The sequence below is a fragment of the Macaca fascicularis genome, chromosome 19 (genome assembly GCF_037993035.2).
Source record: "Macaca fascicularis isolate 582-1 chromosome 19, T2T-MFA8v1.1".
Taxonomy (NCBI): Eukaryota; Metazoa; Chordata; class Mammalia; order Primates; family Cercopithecidae; genus Macaca; species Macaca fascicularis.
The window spans coordinates 18,951,096-18,973,361 of record NC_088393.1 but is presented as its reverse complement, the minus strand read 5'-3'; the positions used below and the strand labels follow the sequence as shown (position 1 = coordinate 18,973,361).

Here is a 22,266-nt window from a genome sequence, read left to right as displayed (position 1 = left end):
ATTGTCCTGGGTGTTGCCTTGGGTATCCAATATGGGGAACAGGTCCTGTATATTTGTATTGTTGCCCATCTACATTAGAATAAGCCATGGGGGCCGGGCGCGGTGGCTCATGCTTGTAATCCCAGCACTTTGAGAGATCGAGGTGGGTGGATCATGAGGTCAGGAGACAGAGACCAGTCTGACCAACATGTGAAACCCCGTCTCTACAAAAAATACAAAAATTAGCCGGGTGTGGTGGCACGTGCCTGTAATCCCAGCTACTTAGGAGGCTGAGGCAGGAGAATTGCTTGAATCCTGGAGGTGGAGGTTGCAGTGAGCCGAGATTGCACCACTGCACTCCAGCCTGGGCGTCAGAACGAGACTCCATCTCAAAATAAATCAATAAGCCATGGGACATCAGGAACATGGATCTGAGGGTTGCCATCCTAATTGTTTTAGATTCCTAATCTAGAGGGTTTTCATCCCGGGGCTAGAGAGAATCCTGGAGACAGGGTCTCAACAGTCTTCCCTACAGACGTTTGGATCCAGGAGGCATGCCTCTAGAAGGGTGGGTGAAGCACGTGTGGGCGGCTGTTTAACAAAGGTTTCACACAGCACCATCATCTTGACCGGGCGGTACTGGGAGCTCAGGGATACGGTTTTCCACCCTTGGCCAGCCCTTGGTTCAACCCAGGAAATGCAGAGAAAGTGGAAACTGGTTTCTAGGCAAAACGGGAGTTGTTAGCCCTTTCTCAGAAACCCTTACACCTGTGTCGTTAGTCCGGCGGCCGTGCTGCTTGTTTTTAAATGGCCGACAGGTGCCTGGTGTTTGTTCTCAATTCTTTTTTTTTTTTTTTTTTTGAGACGGAGTCTCGCTTTGTCGCCCAGGCTGGAGTGCAGTGGCCGGATCTCAGCTCACTGCAAGCTCCGCCTCCGGGGTTTACGCCATTCTCCTGCCTCAGCCTCCCGAGTAGCTGGGACTACAGGCGCCCACCACCTCGCCCGGCTAGTTTTTTGTATTTTTAGTAGAGACGGGGTTTCACCATATTAGCCAGGATGGTCTCGATCTCCTGACCTCGTGATCCGCCCGTCTCGGCCTCCCAAAGTGCTGGGATTACAGGCTTGAGCCACCGCGCCCGGCCGTTTGTTCTCAATTCTAAAGTAAAATAGAGCAGAGTAGCAAGCGGAAGAGTTCCAATGTTACTGCTTTGGAAATCCCAGGTGAGCCCCCACGATGAGTCAGTTTTTCCTGCCAATGGATTCCTGGTCTCGCTAACTTCGAAGAATGAAGCAGAGGACCTTCGTAGTGAGTGTTAACAGTTCAAAAAGAGTCCACGGACCAGGAGAGTGAGCAGCAGCTCAGTTTATTGAACAAAACGAAAGCTTCCACGTGCTGGAAGGGGACCCAGAAGGGTTGCCATTGCTGGCTTGGGTGGCTAGGGCTCATTGGCACTGTTACTCCCTCCCCTTTCTGTCCATCAAGAGTGGTTCTTCTTTCAGTGACCCCTTGGAGTGGTTAATTTTGAATCCTTCACCCCATTGGTTAAGAACTCAGGGCCGGCCGGGCGCGGTGGCTCAAGCCTGTAATCCCAGCACTTTGGGAGGCCGAGACGGGCGGATCACAAGGTCAGGAGATCGAGACCATCCTCGCTAACACGGTGAAACCCCGTCTCTACTAAAAAATGCAAAAAAACTAGCCGGGCGGGTTGGCGGGCGCCTGTAGTCCCAGCTACTCGGGAGGCTGAGGTAGGAGAATGGCGTAAACCTGGGAGGCGGAGCTTGCAGTGAGCTGAGATCCGGCCACTGCACCCCAGCCTGGGCGACAGAGCAAGACTCCGTCTCAAAAAAAAAAAAAAAAAAAGAACTCAGGGCCGGCCGCGGGGGCTCACGCCTGTAATCCCAGCACTCTGGGAGGCTGAGGTGGGCGGATCACAAGGTCTGGAGATCTAGAAATTAGCCAGGCGTAGTGGCGGGCGCCTGTAGTCCCAGCTACTCAGGAGGCTAAGGTAGGAGAATGGCGTGAAGCCAAGAGGCGGAGCTTGCAGTGAGCTGAGATTGCGCCACTGCACTCCAGCCTGGGCGACAGAGCGAGACTCCGTCTCAAAAAAACAAAAAACAAAAAACTCAAAACCCTGAGTCACGGGGGTCTTTTGTGAAAGTCCCCGAAGTGGCCCAGGAAGTCCCACCAACTCCACCCCTCACTAGCATGCATCATTGCCCATGCACTGGCTTCACTGACACTGAAAACAGGGGCCAGCAAGGTGCCTCACCCCTGTATTCCCAGCACTTTGGAAGGCTGAGGCAGAACTGCTTGAATCAGTGCAAAACCATCCTGGGCAACATAGCAAGACCATGTCTGTAAAAAAAAAAAAAAAAAAAAAAAAAACACGTAGTAAGGCCAGGTGCTGTGGCTCACGCTTGTAATCCTAGCATTTTGGGAGGCCGAGGCAGGTGAATCACAAGAGGTCAGGAGTTCAAGACCAGTCTGGCCAACATGGCAAAACCCCATCTCTACTAAAACTACAAAAATTAGGCCGGGCGCGGTGGCTCAAGCCTGTAATCCCAGCACTTTGGGAGGCCGAGACGGGCAGATCACGAGGCCAGGAGATCAAGACCATCCTGGCTAATGTGGTGAAACCCCGTCTCTGCTAAAAATACAAAAAAAAAAATTAGCCGGGCGAGGTGGCGGGCGCCTGTAATCCCAGCTACTCGGGAGGCTGAGGCAGGAGAATGGCGTGAACCCGGGAGGCGGAGCTTGCAGTGAGCTGAGATCTGGTCACTGCACTCCAGCCTGGGCGACAGAGTGAGACTCCATCTCAAAAAAAAACAAAAACAAATTAGCCAGGCATGGTGGCGTACACGATAAATTCCAGCTACTCAAGAGGCTGAGAGGCCGGGCGCGGTGGCTCAAGCCTGTAATCCCAGCACTTTGGGAGGCCGAGACGGGCGGATCACGAGGTCAGGAGATCGAGACCATCCTGGCTAACACGGTGAAACCCCGTCTCTACTAAAAAATACAAAAAACTAGCCGGGCGCGGTGGCGGGCGCCTGTAGTCCCAACTACTCGGGAGGCTGAGGCAGGAGAAGGGCGTGAACCCGGGAGGCGGAGCTTGCAGTGAGCTGAGATCCGGCCACTGCACTCCAGCCTGGGCAGCAGAGCGAGACTCCGTCTCAAAAAAAAAAAAAAAAAAAAAAAAAAAAAAAAGAGGCTGAGAAAGGAGAATCGCTTGAATCCGAGGTGGAAGCTGCAGTGAGCCAAGATTGTGCCACCGCATTCCAGCCTGCAAAATGGGCGCAAGGCTGCATCTTAAAAAAAAAAAAAAAAAAAAAGAAAAAGTGATAAAAAAACAAAACTAAGTAAGAGGCTTTTAAGTTGAGGAGTTTGAAGCCAGCCTGGGCAACATAGCAAGACCCCATCTCTACAAAATATTAACCGAGTGTGGTGGCACAAGCATGTAGTCCCAGCTACTCAGGAGGCTGAGGCAAGATCCTGGAAGATCAAGGCTGCAGCAAGCTATGATCGTACCACTGCACCCCAACCTGGGTGACAGTGAGACTGTCTCAAAATTTTACATCAGTAAATAATACAACAGGAATTAAGTCTTTGCTCACCCCAACACATCTAAGAAACTCCTGACCTTATGATTTGCCCGCTTCAGCCTACTAATCATTACAAAGTTTAAAAACACCAAATTATCTGAATGTGGTGGTGTGCACACCTGTAGTCCTGGCTACTTGGGAGGCAAAAGAGTGAGGATCACCCGAGCCTGAGTTCCGGGGTACAGGGAGCCATGACCACACCACTGCACTCCAGCCTGGGTGACCTTAAGGGGAAAACACCAAGGCTTGCCCTTTTTAAGAGGCACAGCACTGACTGCAGACCGAGAGTGATGTCACGGCCTCAGGTTCAAAACTGAGAACTGGGCCAGGCATGCTAGCTCACGCCGGTAATCCCAGCATTTTGGGAAGCCGAGGCAGGCGGGTCACAAGGTCAGGAGATCGAGACTATCCTGGCTAACATGGTGAAACACCGTCTCTACTAAAATACAAAAAACTAGCCAGGCGTGGTGGCGGGCACCTGTAGTCCCAGCTAGTCGGGAAGCTGAGGCAGGAGAATGGTGTGAACCCAGGAGGCGGAGCTTGCAGTGAGCCGAGATAGCGCCACTGCACTCCAGCCTGGGCGACAGAACAAGACTACGTCTCAAAAAAACAAAAAAAAACCCCAAAAAACTGAGAACTGGGTCAGGAATGGCAGTTCTTGCCTGTAATCCCAACACTGAGGGGCTGAGGAGGGAGGACAGCTTGAGCCCAGGTTCAAGACCAGCCTGGACAACACAGTGAGACCCCCTTTCTTTCTTTCTTTTTTTTTTTTGAGACGGAGTCTTGCTCTGTCGCCCAGGCTGGAGTGCAGTGGCCGGATCTCAGCTCACTGCAAGCTCCGCCTCCCGGGTTTACGCCATTCTCCTGCCTCAGCCTCCCGAGTAGCTGGGACTACAGGCGCCCGTCACCTCGCCCGGCTAGGTTTTTGTATTTTTTAGTAGAGATGGGGTTTCACCATGTTAGCCAGGATGGTCTCGATCTCCTGACCTTGTGATCCACCCGTCTCGGCCTCCCAAAGTGCTGGGATTACAGGCTTGAGCCACCGCGCCTGGCCCCATTTCTATAAAATAAAAAAATTTGAGAACCAATGTTCTACACCATTGGGTGTACCTAATTTTCTACCCATCTCCACACACCTAGGCACTTCAGGGCCAAGGCCTGAGGGACACCTCAAAGTGCCTGACAGATCCCAGCAATGACAACAGTAATCCTCAGTCCCACCAATTACAGGACTGAGGTTTTTTGTGGTTTTTTTGAGACGGAGTCTCGTTCTGTCGCCCAGGCTGGAGTAAAGTGGCGTGATCTGGGCTCACTGCAATCTCTGCCGCCTCCCGGGTTCACGCCATTCTCCTGCCTCAGCCTCCCGAGAAGCTGGTACTACAGGCGTCCACCACCACACCTGGCTAATTTTTTTGTGTTTTTAGTAGAGACGGGGTTTCACCGTGTTCGCCAGGATGGAGGACTGAGGTTTTTACTCTAATTTTACAGATAACAAATCCAGAGTCAGGGGCATAGGACAGGGACCAATGCAGGTGGGACAGAATCTAGGACAGAGGACCCCACAGGTGGCACAGAATGGAGTGCTGAGTAGAGTCCCTAAGGCAGATGCCCACTCTTTAGCTACCTCCCTGGACAGACCAGCCATGAGGACACCAGTTGCTGCTCCAGTCAACGAAAGGGACACTTTATTGAGGCTCCAGGGCCACGGGGCCTGGGCAGGAGGTTGCCCTTCAAGGAAAGAAGAGCCTTATTTGACCTTCTTCTTGGGGCGCAGGTTGTTGGTGTGGCCACACTTCTTCTTGCGGCAGTTGACAGCACGAGGGTGAAGGCGAGCATAGCACCTGCAGAGAGACAGGAGGGACGGATAAGGGCATACCCCGACTCTGGCAGCCCCCACAGCCTCCCAAGCATCGGAGCACACATACTTGCGGCAGATCATCTTGTCACAGTTGTATTTCTGGGCAAGCTGGCGGAGGGAAGGCTCAATAATGCCACCTCGCAGGCGCAACACCAGGTGCAGGGTGGACTCTGCAGGAGACAGCCAGAAGGACGGCGACTGAGCCCAGCCCTAGCTCCTCAGTCAGAGGGGCAGGGCCCTCCAGGGCCTATAGTCTGGTGCTTTCTCAAGTGTGATGGGGACACCAAGTCGGGATCCCCCGAGTGTTCTATGTGTGGAAGATACACTGTCCCAGCCAGGCCTGCCCCAGGAAATCTCCATCTCAGCACTGACCACGAGCCCTGGGGGAGTCTGATGAGACACACATGCCAACTGAGGTATCCATCTGGGTTTCTAATATGGAAGTCGACTTCTAAGTGGTTCAGGCAAGGTCAGACACGAAGTCTAGGCTGGGCGCAGTGGCTCACGCGTGTAATCCCAGCACTTTTAAGAGACCAGCCTGGCCAACATAGTGAAACACCGTCTCTACTAAAAATACAAAAAAAATTAGCCAGGCGTGGTGGGGGGCACCTGCAATCCCAGCTGCTTGGGAGGCTGAGGCAGAGGAATTGCTTGAACCCGGCAGGCGAAGGTTGCAGTGAGCAGAGATCACGCCACTGCACTCCAGCCTGGGTGACAGAGTGAGACTGTCTCACAAAAAAAGGACACTGAATTCTTGTCACTCCAACAAGTGACACTAATTTCCTTATTGCAATGATAAAAAAATTCACATTATGACTCTTTTTTTTTTTTTTTTTTGCCTCCTAAGTTCAAGCAATTCTCCTGCCTCAGCCTCCTGAGTAGCTGGGACTACAGGCATGCACCACCATGCCTAGCTAATTTTCGTATTTTTAGTAGAGATGGAATTTCACCATGTTGGCCAGAATGATCTATCTCTCTTGACCTTGTGATCTGCCTGCCTTGGCCTCCCAAAGTGCTGGGATTACAGGCCTGAGTCACTGTACCCAGCTAATTTTTGTGTTTCTAATAGAAACGGGATTTCACCACATTGGCCAGGCTGGTCTGGAACTCCTGACCTCAGGTGATCCACCCGCCTCACCCTCCCAAAGTGCCGAGATTACAGGCGTGAGCCACTGTGCCCAGTCCCATTATTTTAAACAAAACACAAGTCATTTGAACTGCTCCCCAACCCCTGACTGAAGCCATCAATGCTCTTTTCCTACCTGGGGATCTTGGGTCCCTGCCCAGCAACCCCAACCCTAGTACCTTTCTGGATGTTGTAGTCTGAGAGAGTGCGGCCATCTTCCAGCTGTTTGCCAGCAAATATCAGACGCTGCTGGTCAGGTGGGATACCTTAGGGGGAGGAAAGCTCAGTTAGAGGCTCTGTGGAGCATACTACTGGCAGTGTCCCCGGCAGAGGAGTTCCAGCACTACCCCCAGTCTCTCAAAATGGTGAACTGAGGTAGAGATAACAGACGTTCTTCAGATCACATGGAGAAACAAGGGCAAAACAGGTCTGTCTAAAGCCAGCACCAACCCACACAGGACTGAAACTCCCCTGGGCAGAGAGGGATTCCCAGTCCATAGCCAGAGCCCCCACACCCAGTCCCGACTCACCCTCCTTGTCTTGAATTTTGGCTTTGACATTCTCAATGGTGTCACTGGGCTCGACCTCGAGGGTGATGGTTTTGCCCGTGAGGGTCTTCACAAAGATCTGCATGTTTGCGTCTGCTGGAGGAAGAGAGGCAGGAGAGACTGGTGAGCAATGCGTGCCTGAGTGGCGCAAGCTCACGTGCCTACACCCCAGATGCTATCCCTTTGCCTGCACCGAGCCCAACTGGTCCTGCCCCAGTACCTGTCTTCCTTCCACTCCTCCAAGCCTGGCCCTACTAAGCTTCTCACACACCCTGGCCTGGAGTCTACACATGTCCTGGAACTAAGGACCACATGTCCTCCACCCTCCTGACTGCATGGGCGCTCTTCAGGAACACAGACTGTGGTTATTCTCCTTAGGCTTAGCAGCAGAAGGACCCGTCAATATCTCCTGATGGAATAAATACCCTTTGGCATCATCTTGTCAGATTCATCTTCCCTGAGAACCGTCCCACCCTCTCCCACCACAGCCACGTCCTGATCTCCTCCACAGGTTGCTCCTGCTGCCAGCCTGGATGGGAAGCCATCCCCTACAACACACATGCCTTCCTGTCGCAGCTTCTCTCCTCTCTCTAACTCCAAGCTGGGGCACCCAACACTCTTAGCTTCCTTCTCAATTACGCCAAAACTCTCCAGACCCCACTTCTTGCCTTGACCCCAAACCACAAACGTCACTTAGTATCTACCAACCACTTGCCAAGCATTGTTTACATATAAAAGTTGACTTAAAAAGGCAAAAGAATCGACCGGGTGCAGGGGCTCAAGCCTGTAATCCCAGCACTTTGGGAGGCCGAGGCAGACGGATCATTTGAGGTCAGGAGTTCAAGATGAACCTGGCCAACACGGTGAAACCCCGTCTCTACTAAAAACACAAAAAATCAGCTGGGCGTGGTGGCGGGCGCCTGTAATCCCAGCTACTCGGGAGGCTGAGGCAGGAAAATCGCTCGAGCCCGGGAGGTGGAGGTTGCAGTGAGCCGAGAACTCCAGCTTAGGCGACAGAGCGAGACTCCTTCTGAAAAAAATACAAATAGTCTAAAGAAGAGTCTAAAAGGCAGACGCTACCACCAGCCCCTCCTTACAGACACAGTAATGGAGCCAGGTATGAACACTCAGCTCGAGGAATTTAGTATTTCCAAAGTATTTACACATAGTGACTGGCAGAGTTAACGCTACATGCTCAATACCACTCTCTCATTAACTCGGATCTGCCCAGAGGACGCCTTCCCGCCCGAGGCCTCGTGGGGTCACGCTGGCAGGCAGAGCACGCAGGCTCCTCTCCAAAACGGCGCTCGCCTCCTGGGCCCAGGTCTGGGCTCGGAACCGCGACCTCGAGAGCCCTGCCCAGCCACCCCGCCGAGACTGGCCCGCATGAGCCGGTTCAGGGCCACCTCTTCTGCCGCCCAGGCCCCTGCGGCCTCCCGCAGGCCCCCACCCGCCCCCTGACCGGCGCGCACCCGCTCGACCGCCGCCACCAACCAGCTCAGTCGCCTCGCTGAAGAAAAAGAGGACGGCGGAACCGGAAACCACCTAATCTCCGCCGAAGGCGCTTGCGCACGGAGCACGCCGGACGCCTGCGTCACAATTCGCGCCGCGCCTTGGGCCCCGTCCTGCCGCCATCTTGGATGCTGGCAAACGAAGCCGCAGCGCACGTGGGTGAGCGTCGCCCACCCGCTTCCGGGTATGGGCCCCGCCCGCCGACTCACTAGAGGAGATGATTGCACCTCTCCTGGTGTTTGCGCCCGCTGCCTCTGGGCCACTGACAACCGCTGACGCTTGGCGGGTCCTCAGCGAATACTTGAACGGAGTAGAGGAGAACGTTTTCTAATAAAGCAAAGGTATTAAGCAGAGGACTGCGGGTCCAGGACGCACGAATCGGGGCTGGGAAAGCACCTAACACCTGGAATCGGTTGTTATAAAGCTTTCGGCCGCTGTGCCTGAATGGATTTCAGGACAGCAGCAGGGAGAGCTGACGGGACTACCGCATTCGACCAGAAAGGTGGTGGTGCCTGACAAAAGGTTCCAAGCGGGACTCAAGGTCTTTTGTTTTTGTGACGGAGTTTCGCTCTTGTTGCCCAGGCTGGAGTGCAGTGGCGGGATCTTGACTCACCGCAACCTCCGCTACCCGAGTTCAAGCAATTCTCCTGCCTCAGCCTTCCTAGTAGCTGGGATTACAGGTGTGCGCCACCATGCCCAGCTAATTTTGTATTTTTAGTAGGGACCGGGGGGGGGGGGGGGGGGGTCTCGAACTCGCGATCTCAGGTGATCCGCCCGCCTCGGCCTCCCAAAGTGCTGGGATTACAGGCGTGAGCCACTGCACCCGGCAGGGTCTCTTTTCAATGTAGGATCCAGATTTGTGGGTGGCTAAAAAGTGCCAGGGCAGGCTGGGCCCGGTAGTTCACGCCTGCATTTTGGGAGGCAGAGGCAGGTGGATCACCTTAGGTGGGGAGTTGGAGACCAGCCTGACCAACATGGAGAAACCCCATCTTTACTAAAAACACAAAATTAGCTGGGCATGGTGGTGCATGCCTGTAATCCCAGCTACTCAGGAGGCTGAGGCAGGAGAATCACTTGAACCTGGGAGGTGGAGGTTGCAGTGAGCTGAGTTCATGCCACAGCACTGCAGCCTGGGCGACAGAGTGAGAGTCTATCTCAAACAAACAAACAAAAAAAGGGCCAGGGCGAGTGCAGTGGTTCACACTTGTAATCCCAGCACTTTGGGAGGTCAAAGAGGGAGGATTACTTGAGACCAGGAATTCAAGACCAGCCTGGAAAACATAGCAAGACCCTGAATCTACAAAAAAACAAAAAAATTTTTTTAATTATCCAGGTGTGGTGGTGCGCACCTGTAGTCCCAGCTACTTAAGAGGTTGGAGGATTGCTTGAGCCCAGGGTTTTGAGGTTGCAGTGACCCATGATTGGACCACTACACTCCAGCTTGGGCAACAAAGAGAGATGCTGTCTCCAAAAAAATAAATAAATAAAAAATACAAAAGTGCTGAGTACAGAGAAGATGGGGAGCAATGAGAAGTCACCTATAGGCTTAACAGGGGTACCTGTTTATTTCCTTGAACATTTGCAGGCGTTACTATACCAGGCAAAAGCAGACACTCTAATGTCTGGGAAGATGTCTTTAGGAACATAATTTCTTTTTCTTTTTTGAACAAGAGTTTCGCTCTTGTTGCCCAGGCTAGAGTGCAGTGATGCGAACTTGGCTCACTGCGACCTCTGCCTCCTAGATTCAAGCAATTCTGCCTCAGCCTCCCAAATAGCTGGGTTTACAGGTGTGCACCACCATGCCCAGCTAATTTTTGTATTTTTAGTAGGGACGGGGTTTCACCATGTTAGCCAGGCTGGTCTCGAACTCCTGACCTCAGGTGATCCACCCGCCTCAGCCTCCCAAAGTACTGGGATTACAGGCATGAGCCACCAAGCCCGGTCGTAACAACATAATTTCTAAGTACTCAGAACATGAGGTAACCCTCGGAGTGTGTCTGATGGGAAATGGATTTAGTGTGGCTCCCAGATCTGGAGGAAGACTGAGATCTGGAGGAGGAATTATGAAAGGAGGATGGGAACGGCAGTATTGTGAGCAGTGAGAGCAGCATGAGGGAAGACCTAGCAGGTGATGGGAACTTGGGTAGTTCTAGCTCCCACCAGGGGAATTCCAAAAAAGGGCCACGTCTCTTTCTAGCTCTGTGGTGCCTGACTGTCTGCACCTCCCTCCAGCAGGGCCCCCAGCCCCACATCCAGCACTTGCCCATCTTTTGGGTTGCTTGGCCTAAGGATGGAAGAAGCCATGGCTAGGTGTACTTTTCCCTTTTTAGTAATGGTGTCTTTTTATTGATAACTTCCCAACAGCCATCTGTAAACATTGGGTACAAAAATATTCCATTAAACTCTTTCCCAAGGTGGCTCCGTTTGCTCCATGGAGGCCCTCAGAGAGGCCTGCTGGCCCCTCAGGTTCCACACCTCTATTCAGAGAAACACAGGCCTCAGCATGCTCAGGGCTGAATGGATGGCCAGCCTCCATCTCAAGACTTCTACCTATCTCAGAAACCTCTTTGAGATACCAAGGAGACAGTATTTGATACTTTTACGGAGCAAGGGGCAGGAAAAGCAGAATTAGTGGGTGCAGGGGTGGGCTGGGGTGAACTCAGAGGAGACCGTGCTTGTGCACCTCAAGGAGGTCCTGACCGGGGGTAGGGGACATCTGGCTCTGGTCTCTGGGAACCTTTCAAGCATTCTTCAGAGCAGACGTCAGGCTCAGCTCTGGAAAAATTCCCGTGCCCAGCCCTGCGACTCCAGCCGGAATGGGCGTGCCCTGGCATGGCAGAGGGATCTTGCAGAAGAGAGGCGTTCTGAGGAAGGAAGGAGCCAGAATTAAAGACCCCCCAGGAATTTCACACCCCTCGGGAGACAGCCCTGTTCCCCTAGGAGCCCTGAGTGACAGAACGGGGCAGCAAAGGAGCCCTGGGTGACAGAACAAGGCAGGGTTACCCGCTGCCACCTTGTATGCCGCTGCCCTGAGACCCCTCAAGGCACCGGGCAGTAGGTCTATTCGCCCGTCGTCTCCTCATCATCTGTCTGGCTGCGGCCGTTGATGGCTGGGGAGCCAGGCTGGACATGGGACAGGTCCTCGAAGCCAGGGCTCAGGGAGGGCGAGACGGTGTCAGGGCTGGTGTCACATGAGCCCGTGCTCTGTTCTGAGGTGGCGATGGTGGTCGTGGTGCTGGGTGGGATGGGGTCTTCATCCTCTTCCTCCAGGAAGGACGCCTCCGGGATATCTGGAGGAAGGAGGCCCAAGAGTTGGTGGTGTCACCTTGCGAAGCACTGGGATGTAGGATTTATTGTCCATGTGACCCATAATGGCTGCCCTCACCCCATGGGGGCATGACTTGGCCCCCTTTTTTTTTTTTTTTTTTTTGAGACGGAGTTTCGCTCTTGTTGCCCAAGCTAGAGTGCAATGGTGTGATCTCAGCTCACTGCAACCTCCGCCTCCCGGGTTCAAGCAATTCTCCTGCCTCAGCCTCCCGAGTAGCTGGGACTACAGGTGCCCGTCACCACGCCCATCTAATTTTGTATTTTTACTACAAACGGGGTTTCTCTATGTTGGTAGGGCTGGTATCGAACTCCCGACCTCAGGTGATCCACCCGCCTCGGCCTCCCAGTGTTGGGATTATAGGCATGAGCCACCGCGCCCGGCACACTTGGCCCATTTTTATTTTGTAGAGGAGGAAACTGAGGTCCAGGCAGGGAAGAGCTCTCCCTTCAAGGTGAGGTGAGGAAGGGACACAAGCTCTGGGGTTGGGCCTACAGGAGCCGTGAGGGCAAGCCTGGCTCACTGCACTACCTGGCCTAGGTACATGACCTCCCCTCAGCCCGGCTCTCTGCTCTGTAAACTGCTGTTGGAGGCCCTAGGATGGAGAGCCGTCGGCCTTTTCAACAGATGGGATGAACCCAGGCTCAGCCTGCAGAGCCCTTTAAGGTGGTGGCAACATGGAGTGGTACCCCAGAGAACAGACGGGCTCTTTAGCCAGACGGATGTGCACTCAAGTCCCACCCCTCTGGGCCTCTGTTTCCCTCTCCATGAAACGGGGATACTCACAGTCCCCACCTCATGGGTGACTGTGGGTAACAGCCTGGTTCACAGGGGCTCATGATGCACACGGGGATAAGGATCATCATGCCACTTATCCACATTCCCTGTGCGGCCTCCCCACAGGGCACGGACTCCCGTCCTAGCGCCAGCCTTGTAGGCTGCCGAGAAGACCAGGCCAGCACCCCGCCCCCGCCCCCGCCCCAGGTTTCTCCAGACCCACTGCCCATTACAGCCTGGTCTCAGGATCAGGCCCCAAGGTGGCCTTCCAGAAGCCTGCCCTGGGCGGAGAGTGCTGACATGCTCGGGAGCCGGAGCCCTGTGTGACACTTACGGCTGAAGGCCTCTGGGTGCTGCCTGGCCAGTTTCCCTTTCAGCGTCCTGCAGGGGAGAGAAGGCACACAGGGCTTAACCTGCTGAGCAGGCAGGCCAGGCCTTGTGCCAGTCACAGGCCCCTGCTGCCGGCTGAGGGCAAGGGGAGACGGGAGTGAGAACCCCACACTGTTCATCACATCACATCTTCACTCTCTCCAGGTGCTCGGCCCCACAGCCACGGCCCTGACAGTCACTCACCAGCCGGCCTCCAGCCCCAGGGTAGGCAACAACCCCCAACTAGTTAAGACTCTGGGTGCTCTGAGCCTAGGCACTGGCTGGGGGCTCCCCCTACAAGGCCCCTTCTTACATGTGGCCTCCTCTACTCTGATAAACTCTTTTTTTTATTTTTTGAGACAGAATCTCGCTCTGTCACCCAGGGTGGAATGCAGTGGTGCCATCTTGGCTCACTGCAACCTCCACCTTCTGGATTCACATGATTCTCCTCCCTCAGCCTCCCGAGTACCTGGGATTACAGGCACGTGCCACCGTGCTCAGCTGATTTTTTGTATTTTTTTTTTTTTTTTTTTTGAGACGGAGTCTCACGCTGTTGCCCAGGCTGGAGTGCAGTGGCGCGATCTCGGCTCACTGCAAGCTCCGCCTCCCGGGTTCCCGCCATTCTCCTGCCTCAGCCTCCTGAGTAGCTGGGACTACAGGCGCCCGCCACCGCGCCCGGCTAATTTTTTGCATTTTTAGTAGAGACGGCGTTTCACTGTGGTCTCGATCTCCTGACCTTGTGATCCGCCTGCCTCGGCCTCCCAAAGTGCTGGGATTACAGGCTTGAGCCACCGCGCCCGGCCTTTTTTTTTTTTTTTTTTTTTTTTTGAGACGGAGTCTCGTTCTGTCGCCCAGGCTGGAGGGCAGTGGCACGATCTCGGCTCACTGCAAGCTCTGCCGCCTCCCGGGTTCACACCATTCTCCTGCCTCAGCCTCCCAAGTAGATGGTACTACAGGCGCCCGCCACCACGCCCAGTTAATTTTTTGTATTTTTGGTAGAGATGGGGTTTCACCATGTTAGCCAGGATGGTCTCGATCTCCTGACCTTGTGATCTGCCCGCCTCAGCCTCCCAAAGTGCTGGGATTACAGGTGTGAGCCACCACGCTCAGCTGCACTATGTTACGTTTTTTAAGAATAAATAGGCCGGGCGCAGTGGCTCAAGCCTGTAATCCCAGCACTTTGGGAGGCTGAGACGGGCGGATCACGAGGTCAGGAGATCGAGACCATCCTGGTTAACACGGTGAAACCCCGTCTCTACTAAAAAATACAAAAAATTAGCCGGGCGCGGTGGTGGGCGCCTGTAGTCCCAGCTACTCGGGAGGCTGAGGCAGGAGAATGGCGTGAACCTGGGAGGCGGAGCTTGCAGTGAGCCGAGATTGCGCCACTGCACTCCAGCCCGGGCGACAGAGCGAGACTCTGTCTCAAAAAAAAAACAAAAACAAACAAACAAAAAAAGAATAAATAAACTGCAAGGCTGAGCGTGATGGCTCATGCCTATAATCCCTGCATTTGGGAGGTCGACGTGGATGGATCACCTGAGGCCAGGAGTTTGAGATGAGGCTGGCCAACATGGGGAAACCCTGTCTCTACTAAAAAAAATACAAAAAGTACACAAAATACAAAAATTAGGCTCACACCTGTAATCCCACCACTTTAGGAGGCCAGGGCAGGTGGATTGCCGGAGCTCAGGAGATCGAGACCAGCCTTGGCAACATGGTGAAACCTCGTCTTTACTAAAACACAAAAAATCAGCTGGGCGTGGCAGCATGCGCCTGTAGTCCCAGCTACTCAGGAGGCTGAAGCAGGAGAATTGCTTGAACCCGGGAGGCAGAGGTTGCAGTGAGCCGACAGTGCACCACTGCACTCCAGCCTGGGCAGCAGAGCAAGACTCTATCTCAAAAATAAAACAACAACAAAAATTAGCTGGGCATGGTAGAGTATGCCCGTAATCCCAGCTACTCAGCAGGCTGAAGCACAAGAATCGCTTGAATCCGGGAGGCAGAGGTTGCAGTAAGCCAAGATGACGCCACTGCACTCCAGCCGGGGCCACAGATCAAGACTCTGTCTTCAATTAATCAATCAGTAAATAAACTTACGTCAAGATTTTATCCCAAGGTTGGAATTGTCCCAGACACTTAAGTGCACAGCGAAGCCTTGTAAAACAAACAGAAATCTCCCCTTTATACTGGTATGTGAAGGAAACTGAGGCTTACATGGGGAGGTGGAGGCAGAGGTCAGCTGGGGCCCTGGGGTGGGGCTGAGCACCCACCTGATCCGGCGGAAGATGCTGTCCAGGTCCCGTTTCATCTCTACCAGGGTCCTTGTGTGGTGCAGGAAGCGCTCGCTCATCTGCTGCAGGCGGGCGCTGGACAGGTTGTTGAAGTTGAGCAGCATCTCATTGGTCTTCTCAAAGCGGTCCAGCCTGATGGTGGAGAGAGGGCATGAGCTGCCCAGCTTCGGGGCCCTGCCCAACCTGCCACAGCTGACCGTTCATGCCAAGCCCTTGCCTGCTTCACAACCTCTGCATGGGCTGTTCCCTTGTCCTGCAGAGTTCTACCTACTCTTTGAGCCACCTAGCAAACTCCTATTCAACCTTCAAAACCCTACTCAAGGGTGTCCTTCTCATGTAGCCTTGTCTACCTCTTCATTCAATCAGACTCTTTTTTTGTTTTGTTTTGAGATGGAGTCTTGCTCTGTTGCCCAGGCTGGAGTACAGTGGTGCGATCTCAGCCCACTGGAAGCTCCGCCTCCTGGGTTCAGGCCATTCTCCTGTCTCACCCTCCCGAGTAGCTGGGACTACAGGTGCCCGCCACCACGCCTGGCTAATATTTTTTTTTTATTTTTAGTAGAGACGGGGTTTCACCATGTTAGCCAGGATGGTCTCAATCTCCTGACCTTGTGATCTGCCCACCTCGGCCCCCCAAAGTGTTGGGATTACAGGCGTGAGCCACTGCGCCCGGCCCAATCAGACTCTTTTAACTTCACTAGCCCCAGGTTGTTCCTCTGGCCCAGCCCTGACACCATAGGGCCAGGAGGGTCTGTGTCTGGCTTTGTCTCCCCTCAGTCTGGAAGTTCCCCAGAGTCACATCTGAATCTGACTTGAAACCCACCTATACTGAAAATACAAAAATTAGCTGGGCATGGTGGCACATGTCTGTAATACCAGCTACTTGGAAGGCTGAGGCAGGAGAAATCACTTGAACCCAGGAGGCAGAGGTTGCAGTGAGCCGAGATCACGCCATTGCACTCCAGCCTGGGCAACAAGAGCGAAACTCTGTCTCAAAAACAAGAAACAAATAAACAAAAAACCCTGCATATGGCCCCCTCTGGTCCTTCAACTCTCCCCACCCCAGGCCTCGGGACAGGAGCCCCTGCGGCCCCCGCCAAGCCGTCCACAGCTGCAAAACCTCCCCAAAGCCCTGCTTCCCGTGCCAAGGCCTCGCCTCCAGGCTGGGAAGGAATTTACTTTGGAGCCAGCGAAAGATTTGCTCATTTCCTTCATTTTATCACCAGTGTGGGCCCCGGGTAGGGGCGGGCAAGACAAGAATGTTGGCCAGCCCGTGGATTCCTTCCCACACTCACATCCCCCAGCCGCCACTCACATGTTCTTCTGGGCCAGGATGATGGCGTTGACATCATCTGTGTTCACCATGCTCAGGATGCGGCCGCAGAAGACCCTCGAGGCCGAGTCCGGGAGGTCCATCTCTTCCTCCTCCTCCGCTGCCTGAAACAGGCAAGAACAGAGTGGTCTGCACCAGTCACCAGGTGAGGTGGGACCAAGAGGCCAGGCTGGGACCCCCATGTGCTGGAATCTAACCCAACCGTGGTGGTATCCTACAGTGGGGATGTGTGACTGTGGTTCAGTCATGCCACCTGAACCTCAGGTGTGCCAGCCCAGGAATTTGGAGGTATTGGGCAAACTAAGAGAGGTTGTATTTGTAAACTGTACCCAAGCACATTAGAATCCCATCACCTCCCACTTCCATGAGCCCAAGGCCACAGGCACCTCTCATCTGCACAGATCTGCCAGCTTCCTCCCTCATCCCCCATCACACACCTGCTGTCCTCACAAGCTGAACGTGTGTGGCTGCCTCAGCAAATCATCACCACCTCCAATGTCTCCTCTCCCAAGAGGTCAGGGACCGCTATTCCGGTCACTCGTACTGCTTCTCTTACTACTTGACCTTGCTTTTTTATTTCTTTTTGATACGGAGTTCCACTCCTGTTGCCCAGGCTGGAGCGCAATGGCGCGATCTCAGCTCACCGCAACCTCCGCCTCCTGGGTTCAAGCGATTCGCCTGCCTCACCCTCCCGAGTAGCTGGGATTACAGGTGCCTGCCATGACACCTGGCTAATTTTTGTAGTTTTTAGTAGGGACGAGATTTCACCATGTTGGCCAGGCTGGTCTTGAACTCCTGACTTCAGGCGATACACCCGCCTCAGCCTCCCTGACTGCTGGGATTACAGGCATGAGCCACCGCACCCAGCCTACTTTACCTTGTTTTTGTTTGTTCATTAAGAGACAGGATCTCGCTATGCTGCCTAGGCAGCTCTTAAATTCCTAGGCTGACACAACCCTCTTGCCTTGGTCTCCCAAAGTGCTAGGATTACAGGCATGAGCCACCGCATCCAGCCACACTTTACCTTGATTTAATTGCTTCACTGGTTCACATCTTCATGAAATTATCCTAGTCATCAGCTAACCCATTTGCCTGTCACCCCCACAACAATGTCAGCTCCAAAAAAGCAGAGGTGGCCGGGTACGGTGGCTCTCGCCTGTAATTCTAGCACTCTGGGAGGCCGAGGCAGGTGGATCACGTGAGGTCAGGAGTTCAAGACCAGCCTGGCCAACATAGTGAAACCCCGTCTCTACTGAAAATATAAAAATTAGCCAGGCATGGTGGCAGGCACCTGTACTCCCAGCTACTCGGGAGCCTGAGGCAGGGGAATCGCTTGAACCCGGAATGCAGAGGTTGTGGTGAGCCAAAATTGCGCCACTTCACTCCAGCCTGGGCAACAGATTCTGTCTCAAAAAAAAAAAAAAGGAAGAGGCGTGTCTGTCACCAGAGCCTGACCCGGAACCTGGTTCATAGCAAGGGACTGCCAGAATGTCACAATGTTGTTGTGGGGAAGGGCAACAGAACTTTTCAAACTCAGCTCTGACATGATGCTTTTTTAAATTTAATTTTTTTTTTTTTGGAGACAGAGTCTCGCTCTGTCGCCCAGGCTGGAGTGCAGTGGTGCGATCTCGGCTCACTGCAAGCTCTGCCTCCCGGGTTCACGCCATTCTCCTGCCTCAGCCTCCCGAGTAGCTGGGACTACAGGTGCCCGCCACCACGCCTGGCTAATTTTTTGTATTTTTAGTAGAGACAGGGTTTCACCATGTTAGCCAGGATGGTCTGGATCTGCTGACCTCGTGATCCGCCTGCCTCGGCCTCCCAAAGTGCTGAGATTACATGACATGACACTTTTATTAGCAAACTAAAGCCAAGAATTGCAGGCACTCACAGCCAATCCGTGGGCCCCAGTAACCCAGATGGTTCTGAGGTTCCCAGTTTTACTGGCACACGGATGACTGTAATGGCAGGCAGGGACTTCCAGAAGCAACCAGGGGAGGAGGGGCTACTGCACTAACCCTCCTAGGGAGTTCAGGAAAAATCTAGGATCTTGATATAGTTTGCCTCTGAGGCCCACACATTTAATAGCCAAGAAACAGAGAAACCTACTTCTACTGGATCAGAAAAGGTTTCAGAGGCCGGGCGTGGTGGCTCACGTCTGTAATCCCAGCACTTTCGGAGGCCGAGGTGGGCAGACTACTTGAGGTCAGGAGTTCAAGACCAGCCTGGACAACATGGTGAAACCTCCATCTCTACTAAAAATACAAAAATTATCCAGGCATGATGGCGGGCACCTGTAGTCCCAGCTACTCAGGAGGCTGAGGCAGAATTGCTTGAACCCAGGTGGCAGAGGTTGCAATGAGCCAAGATCAAGCCACTGCATTCTAGTGTGGGCGACAGAGGGAGACTCCATCTCAACTTAAAAAAAAAGAAGCCGGGCGCGGTGGCTCAAGCCTGTAATCCCAGCACTTTGGGAGGCTGAGACGGGCGGATCACAAGGTCAGGAGATCGAGACCATCCTTGCTAACATGGTGAAACCCCGTCTCTATTAAAAAATACAAAAAACTAGCCAGGCGAGGTGGCGGGCGCCTGTAGTCCCAGCTACTCGGGAGGCTGAGGCAGGAGAATGGCGTGAACCCGAAAGGCGGAGCTTGCAGTGAGCCGAGATCCGGCCACTGCACTCCAGCCTGGGCGACATAGCGAGGCTCCGTCTCAAAATAAATAAATAACTAAATAAAATAAAATAGAAAGAAAGACACCTGGAGAGGGAGGTCCATAGCTAGTGCCAGAGAGGCACAGTATTGGGACCTTCTAGGATACACTCCTGCTTCAAAACAGGACTCTTTTCTGTCTCTGGCTCCCAGATGTGAGGGCTGGGGGGTTCCTGGCACTTCCCTCCCGTCCCCCAGCAACTTCCTCTCACAAGAAGCCTTCTCTGATTACTGCTAGTCTGCTCCACATACACAGTGAAATTGACCCAGCAAAAGCTCTGATCCCAACTCCAAATATAGATTTATTGAAGAAACGCAGAGAGGTAGGCTGTTTGACCATGGGAGAGCCACTTCACCCTTCTGAATCAGTTTTTTTCAACCATAAAACGGGAATAAGGTAGAATGACGATCTCACAGTGCTGTCTGTGGCAACTGAAACCAAAGGTGATAATGAGGGGAGTTCAGGACAGGCTGTTTCTCCAAGAGGAGTGTGAAGAAGTCCCGGGACAGGGTCCGGGAATCAGCATTTTGACAGCATCCCAGGGGTCTCTAAGAACATATTACGGGCAAACACTTGTAGAGCACTTCAGTTAATCCTCAATCACTGTTACGAGGCAAACACAATCATCTCCGAGTGAAACTGAGGCTCACAGGGGCGGGCTCAGTTGCCAAAACTCACATGGAGAGACAGAGAAGCACCACGGTTCTATATCCAGGTTATTTAACAGAATTTAACTCAGCCATCCAAGCTCTGAAAAACCCCAAGTGGGGAGGGGCTCAAATACCCCCCTCACGCCCCGTCCCCTACAATACGGGGAAACTGAGGCACAGACCGGGCAACGCCCAGCTCCAGGTTACACGACACACCCAGAACACAGGCGGGCCCAATTTCTATGCCCCTGATCCGGATCCAGATCCAGCCCGCGGCGCCGCCTGCGTATCCATTGAGCAGACGGGGAAACTGATGCCTGTGCGCAGCAGGAATGACCAGATGTGGCCAGCGGCGCACCCCATCCCACCGCAGCCCGGGGGCCGCGCCCGACCCGGACCGGTTCCCCGAGGCCCTGGAGTCCCCAGCCCCACCCCAAACTCGGCCCCGGCGTCGGTAGCGGCGGCACCTGCACATCTGGCGGCCTTGCTCGCGCTTCCGGGATGGCGCCCGCGCCGGCGCAACGTCACCACGCACCGATCGTGCGAGCGCGCGTGGCGGCGGCGTACCCTGGAGCCGCTTGCGTGCGTGGAGTCACGACAGGAAAAGGCGGGGCTTAGGCGGGGCTTAGACGGAGCTGCAGCTCGCGGGCGCGTCACAATGAATAGCCAATCAAACAGTTCGTCTCGCGCCTGCGTATTTCCAGAAGCCCAGACTTCAAAGCAGCCCGAAAGAAGGAAGGCTGAGAAGTGTCCCATTTTTATAGATGGTGTGACTGACTGGCGTCCCAGAGCGGTAACCCTCCCCAAGGTCGTAAATGCTTCAGTGGTCAGCGACCAAACCACACTCAGGTGTCCTGCTTTCCAGGCAGGGAATCAGACTCATCTGTGTTCAGACAAACCTGCTCCACTTTTGCTGATTTTAGTCTTAAATTTCCTTTTTTTCCCCAGGCAGAGTTAAGCTCTTGTTGCCGAGGCTGGAGTACAATGGCGCGATCTTGGCCCACCGCAACCTCCGCTTCCCAGGTTCAAGCGATTCGCCTACCTCAGCCTTCCCGAGCAGCTGGAATTACAGGCATGCGCTACCATGCCCGGCTAATTTTGTGTTTTTAGTAGAGACAGGGTTTCTCCATGTTGGTCAGGCTAGTCCTGAACTCCCGACTTCAGGTGATACGCCCGCCTCGGCCTCCCAAAGTGCTGGAATTACAGGCGTGAGCCACCGCGCCCAATCCTGGTTTCCATTTACACTTCCACGTTGTTTTGGAGGAATGCGCTGGGGAATTTTTTAAAAAGGGTTTACAGGCTGGGCGCAGTGGCTCACATCCCGTAATTGTAACCCGAGCAGTTTGGGAGGCCGAGGCGGGCGGATCACGAGATCAGGAGTTCGAGATCAACCTGACCAATATGGTGAAACCTCGTCTGTACTAAAAATAAAATAAAAAAAAAGTCGGGCGTGGTGGCGAGAGCCTGTAATCCCAGCTACTCAGGAGGCTGAGACAGGAGAATCGCTTGAACCCGGGAGGCAGAGGTTGCAGTGAGCCAAGATCGCACCACTGCACTCCAGCTTGGGCGATAGAGCAAGACCATGTCTCAAAAAAAAGAAGGACAAACTAAAAAATGAAGAAAATGGGCCGGGCGCGGTGGCTCACACCTGTAATGCCAACACTTTGGGAGGCCGAGGTGGGCAGATCATGAGGTCAGGAGATGGAGACCATCCTGGCTAACACGGTGAAACCCCGTCTCCACTAAAAATACAAAAAAATTAGGCGGGCGTGGTGGCCGGCGCCTGTAGTCCCAGCTACTCTGGAGGCTGAGGCAGGAGAATGGCGTGAACCCAGGAGGCGGAGGTGGCAGTGAGCCGAGATGGTGCCACTGCACTCCAGCCTGGGCAACAGTGAGACTTTGTCTCAAAAAAAAAAAAAAAAAAAGGAAGAAAATGTATGATGAATTTTAAGTTCATACTGATTTGTGTATACGAGTACCAGATTTCTGTAATAAAATGCCTCACAGCTACAACTGGGGGAAAAAAAAAAAATTGGGCCAGTGGCCCGAGCCTGTGGTCCCAGCTACTCAAGAGGCTGAGGTGGGAGGATCTTTTGAGGCCAGGAGGCAGAAGTTGCAGTGAGCCAAGACCCCACTCCAGCCTGGGCAACAGAGTGAGACCCAGTCTCAAAAAACAAACAGGCTGGGCGCAG

At 53.7% G+C, this 22,266-nt stretch overlaps 2 protein-coding genes and 1 long non-coding RNA gene across 13 annotated transcripts; 1 reads left to right on the top strand and 2 right to left on the bottom strand.

Moving 5' to 3' along the window:
* Positions 1-2,652: 2,652 nt before the first annotated feature.
* Positions 2,653-3,315, top strand: LOC135968447 (uncharacterized). The gene is made up of 2 exons (XR_010583253.2): positions 2,653-2,863; positions 3,188-3,315. It is a non-coding gene; the product is annotated as an uncharacterized lncRNA (long non-coding RNA).
* Positions 3,316-5,235: 1,920 nt separating this feature from the next.
* On the bottom strand, positions 5,236-8,635 carry UBA52 (ubiquitin A-52 residue ribosomal protein fusion product 1). 5 transcript variants are annotated; one of them, XM_065535253.2, is made up of 5 exons: positions 8,314-8,635; positions 7,094-7,207; positions 6,743-6,829; positions 5,505-5,607; positions 5,236-5,420 (listed from the first exon to the last, which is right to left on the bottom strand). In XM_065535253.2, the coding sequence occupies exons 2-5, from the start codon at positions 7,194-7,196 to the stop codon at positions 5,327-5,329; spliced, it is 387 nt and encodes a 128-aa protein (XP_065391325.1). In that variant the 5' UTR covers positions 7,197-7,207; positions 8,314-8,635; the 3' UTR covers positions 5,236-5,326. The 5 variants fall into 5 exon arrangements, with proteins under 5 accessions (XP_065391325.1, XP_045235178.1, XP_005588529.1 ...); XM_045379243.3 differs by having other exon boundaries at positions 8,584-8,635; XM_005588472.5 differs by having other exon boundaries at positions 7,094-7,204; positions 8,584-8,635.
* Positions 8,636-10,946: 2,311 nt separating this feature from the next.
* On the bottom strand, positions 10,947-20,586 carry KXD1 (KxDL motif containing 1). 7 transcript variants are annotated; one of them, XR_010583252.2, is made up of 6 exons: positions 20,507-20,586; positions 16,698-16,819; positions 15,365-15,517; positions 13,060-13,106; positions 11,627-11,913; positions 10,947-11,487 (listed from the first exon to the last, which is right to left on the bottom strand). XR_010583252.2 is itself a non-coding variant. In XM_074026421.1 (6 exons), the coding sequence occupies exons 2-5, from the start codon at positions 16,796-16,798 to the stop codon at positions 11,684-11,686; spliced, it is 531 nt and encodes a 176-aa protein (XP_073882522.1). In that variant the 5' UTR covers positions 16,799-16,819; positions 20,103-20,586; the 3' UTR covers positions 10,947-11,487; positions 11,637-11,683. The 7 variants fall into 7 exon arrangements, 5 of the variants coding, with proteins under 5 accessions (XP_073882522.1, XP_045235176.1, XP_005588523.1 ...); XR_012428568.1 differs by having other exon boundaries at positions 20,542-20,586; XM_074026421.1 differs by having other exon boundaries at positions 11,637-11,913; positions 20,103-20,586.
* Positions 20,587-22,266: the final 1,680 nt, after the last annotated feature.